Genomic DNA, 4,033 nt, shown 5'->3' on the forward strand with positions numbered 1-4,033 from the left:
TATTTTCAAAACAAGTAACATTTATTCGTTGAATGATTTACAAATAGACACGAAAAGAGTGAAGAAATATACCAAAGTGTTTACCTTCCACTGAAGTTTGGATAAATCTGCGTCCAAGCAGATGAAATATCTTCTGTTGGACGGTTATGAACTGCAGCAGCTCAGGAAACTCGAGCTGCTCATTTTCTGCTGCATCGTAGCTTTTAAAAACTGTAAGGATGAGTTTTGTGATTAAAACAGTTTGTCATTGTTCAGTCTCACCTGCGGCAGCTTTTAGATTTAATAATCTAGTTAATGGAAAACTTGATGAGTCTGTCAGCGACGGATCTGGAGCAGCTCCCTGATGTCCTCCCTGCAGGTCCAGGCTGAGTCTGGGCCCGGTTCTGATGGATCTCCCAGAGGATCAGAAGATGGCGGCGCCTGGCGGCGACGCGGCGTGGGGCGAAGACGAGGAAGACGGCGTCCATGGAGGAGTGAAGGAAGCGTTCCGGTCCAAACCCCGGTTCTCCTACACGGAGGTGAAGCTGCTGCTGGACGAGGTGAAGAAGAACAGACACATCCTCCTCAGTGAGTTTTCTGTCTCCATGGCAACCGCATCAGGTGATGCAACGTTTCTGTCTCCTCCTGAATATCTTGGCTTCCTGAGTCATTCAGATTTTCATTTAGTAAAGAAATGATTCATAACAAAAACACAATTTTGGGTTGAATTCCTGAAAAATCCCCCAGATGGGATGAAGCCAGTGGAAGATCGGAGCGTCGGAGCTGCTGCATGTGGACCAGCAGGGCCACCGTACCGCTCAGAGATTTTATGACATGAATAAACATGAAGCAGAAGGAAAATGAAACATTTGATCATTTTCTGCTTCTGAATCTGAGCTTCTGCTGCAAAACCCCAAATTATTCACACCCTGAATTTAAATGACTTTCATTCAAAGCTACTTTCTGTCAGAAATGATAAATGGATTTTTCTCAAGTTCATAAAAGTATTTATAAGTAGTTTTAGTCGGTTAATCCGGTATTTAGCAACCATTTCTTATGAAATTCAAATCAGTGACTTTGTGGAGCTGCTTTAGAAATAGTTCAGGTATTTTTGAGAGCAGATTTGATCGATCAGGAGAGACATACCGCCACCTGCAGGTGGGAGTGAGCATCACTTCAGCACAATGTTACTGTTGACTTTTACGTGAACTGGAGGGAGAGTTTAGGTTGATCTGGAGCCCCGCCCACTGACCCGACGGAGGAAACATGGCGGCGCATCGAAACGCAGCCCGAATCTGCTGGGGGTATGAATATTTCTGGGCCTGGCTGGGACTGAAACAGTCAGACTGGAGCGAGAGCTTTACCTCTGGGCTTTGACTAGGTCCTTCTAGCCCATTGGACCAAGGCTTTATTTGTGCAGGTCATCATCCTCATCCTGAGTGTTTTTCCTCCAGAGAAGTTTAACCGCGGCGTGTCGGTGGACACCAAGAAGCAGAAGTGGACCGAGATCACGGATCAGATCAACGGGCTGGGAGAGAACCACCGAGAGGTCTGTCCCTCCGTCCCTCTGTCCATCTCCGTCCCCCTCCGTCCTCTTCTGGGCCAATCACAGCCTTCGTCTCATCGTTCCCCTTCTGTCCTCCCGTCCCCCTCCATTCCTCCATCCCCTCTGTCCTCCTCCATCCCCCATCCGTCCCCCTCTGTCCTCCTCTGTCCCCCATCCATCCCCCTCTGTCCTCTTCTGGGCCAATCACAGCCTTCGTCTCATCCTTCCCTCTCCGTCCGTCTCAGACGCGGCAGATCATGAAGAAGTGGGCGGACCTGAAGTGCGACGGGAAGCGGCGGCTGCTGGCCCTGCGGGGCCCCAACGGCTCCAACCTGAGGAAGAAGCGTCTGGGCCCGGTGGAGCGGATGGTGCACCGCATCCTGATGATGAGTCCCTCTAGAGGTCAGCAGCTGTGTTCCTGTTTCCATGTCTCCTTCTGCTTCCCCTCTGTCCTCCAGATCTTCAGCCCGAGTAGACCTGGTCTCAGCTTAGATTTGTGTCAGATCGTTTTTGGGGACCTCCCGTCCCGTCTGTGGTTTGTCCGCTCTGGGCTGCCGTAGAACCAACATGGCCGCGCGTGCTGGCCCGGTCTTTGACCAGCTGCTGTCGTGTTGGGTCTCCAGATGGCGGCAGCGACCAGGACTGGAGTCCCGTCGAGGATTTTCCCAAGTTGCTCCAGACGGGTTCGCTGATGCAGCCGCCGGCGCCGTATTCCTACCTGAACCTGAACGAGAACTCCGGTTCCCACGGCGACGGCCTGTCCTTCGATATGTCGCCTCTGTCCTCGCCGGAGAACGAACCTGGTGAGCAAATTAAAACCATACGCTTTAAAAATGGTGGTAAAAATAGGCAGAGATTAATTTCTGCAACATTTAATGTTCCAATCGATTTATTGTACCATCAACACATCCTTCATAATTACAACAGTCATCATAACTGATGCACCTGGGGGCGGGGCCACACACAGCTCAAGTCCAGCATGTGTGGGGTCTGCAGATCTGCTCGCTGGCTCCCTGACCTTTGACCTGTAATCTCCTGGACGGAGTCACATCCTCCGCTGACCTGATGTTGTTGATGTTTCACAGACGAGCTGATCCACTCCTCCTCCGAGTTCGACCAGGCCGACGATGAAGGTAAGACGGCGATGATGAAGGATTCAGTCTGCTGCTGGTTCTGTTGGGTCTGGTTCTGTTGGGCCTGGACTAGGGCCGGGTTTCAAACATCCACTGATCGATTTGAATTGATTTTCCTTTGAATGGCCCGACATCAATTCATAAACGCTTTAAATCGATCCTTTTAATGCGCCTCTTACCCATAATGCCTCACCAGTAGCGTAACAAAGCAAAATGGCGGAAACTTTGAAAGTCAACAAGGTGAAGGCAAAAACAAGAAGGCAGCAACAAACTGGATGAGAGCCGGATGGTTAGCAGGATTTGCTACATGGAGGTGGAATATTGTGGAAACAGCAGTGTTGTGGTCAAGACCACCGAACCCGAGACGAAGACCACCGCCCCGCGCTAACTGACGCGACAAAATGAGAAATACGATCAAAACTGCTTCTCAAATTGATCTGAAAGATCCATATTCCCATAAAAACACCTAGATATTAAATCCTTAATACATTTAAATAATATTAAAAGCAGAACAAACTTTGTTCTGCTTTTCTTCCACCTGCTGCTGCTGTGCAGAGATACTCAGGTGTGTTAGAATCATGGCAGCAAACCAGCAAAACGCAAAGAACTTTCCACAGTTCTTCCCCCAAACTAACTGACTGAGTAAAGCTGTTGGATGCAGGTAAAGTTAGCTAAAAGATGACTAGCTAATATCAATACAGCACCTTAAGCTTGTTAACAAGTAGCCTGTAGGCTACCGATGTTGTTGTCTTTGTCCAGCTACGATTCATTTTGCCCCCAAAAACGTTGATTCCCCCCCTTGTTCGTCTGGAGCCGGGGCTGGGAGTCTCTAAGAATCCACCACCCCCACACACGTCGTTCAACCAGACAGCTATTTGTAAGCCATAGAAATAGTTTGGAAACCACTGCTTTAAATAAACTTTAAAACCACGACAACGCCTGTGTAGCTATATAGTTATCATTGAAAACAATTTAATGACTTATTTTCATCATAGCTTGTTGCGTATGGTGAACTGACAACTCCTCTGATGGTCGGACTTCTTAATGCGCATGCAGGCGTGGTACTCACTGCATGTATGTATGGTAATCTGATAGGCTCTCAGTGACACTCCAGTCCGATCTAATAAGTAAAGAGCCRTGCAGGAGAATCGGACTGTTTCTGAATGCCACATCACTATATTGCAGACTTTTGGACACAGCGTTGTCCCATATATACGACATGTTGGTCAACACCTCCGCACAATAATTCAGGCAGTGACGTTTTTCTTTTCATCACAAATGCTTATGTGTCTCTGTACAGCTAGCTTTGCTAACATCACGTTAACAGAGCTTACCTCCTTTGAGCTACTTTTCTAAGTGACGGAAAAGTTAGACG

The 4,033-nt window shown here is 48.3% G+C and overlaps 1 protein-coding gene across 1 annotated transcript in view; it reads left to right on the forward strand.

Annotated features, from left to right (window-relative positions):
- The window catches only part of LOC103460069 (uncharacterized), a 4,260-nt gene extending 1,125 nt beyond the window's left edge, over nucleotides 1-3,135 (forward strand). Inside the window, exons 2-6 of the mRNA XM_017303073.1 lie at nucleotides 359-600; nucleotides 1,434-1,528; nucleotides 1,771-1,927; nucleotides 2,149-2,328; nucleotides 2,611-3,135. Of these exons, the coding sequence (XP_017158562.1) occupies nucleotides 387-600; nucleotides 1,434-1,528; nucleotides 1,771-1,927; nucleotides 2,149-2,328; nucleotides 2,611-2,780 (816 nt within the window). The 5' untranslated portion in view covers nucleotides 359-386 and the 3' untranslated portion in view covers nucleotides 2,781-3,135. The remainder of the gene's footprint in view (nucleotides 1-358; nucleotides 601-1,433; nucleotides 1,529-1,770; nucleotides 1,928-2,148; nucleotides 2,329-2,610) is intronic.
- Nucleotides 3,136-4,033: the final 898 nt, after the last annotated feature.

This window comes from Poecilia reticulata, unplaced genomic scaffold (genome assembly GCF_000633615.1).
Source record: "Poecilia reticulata strain Guanapo unplaced genomic scaffold, Guppy_female_1.0+MT scaffold_159, whole genome shotgun sequence".
In the NCBI taxonomy this organism is placed as follows: Eukaryota; Metazoa; Chordata; class Actinopteri; order Cyprinodontiformes; family Poeciliidae; genus Poecilia; species Poecilia reticulata.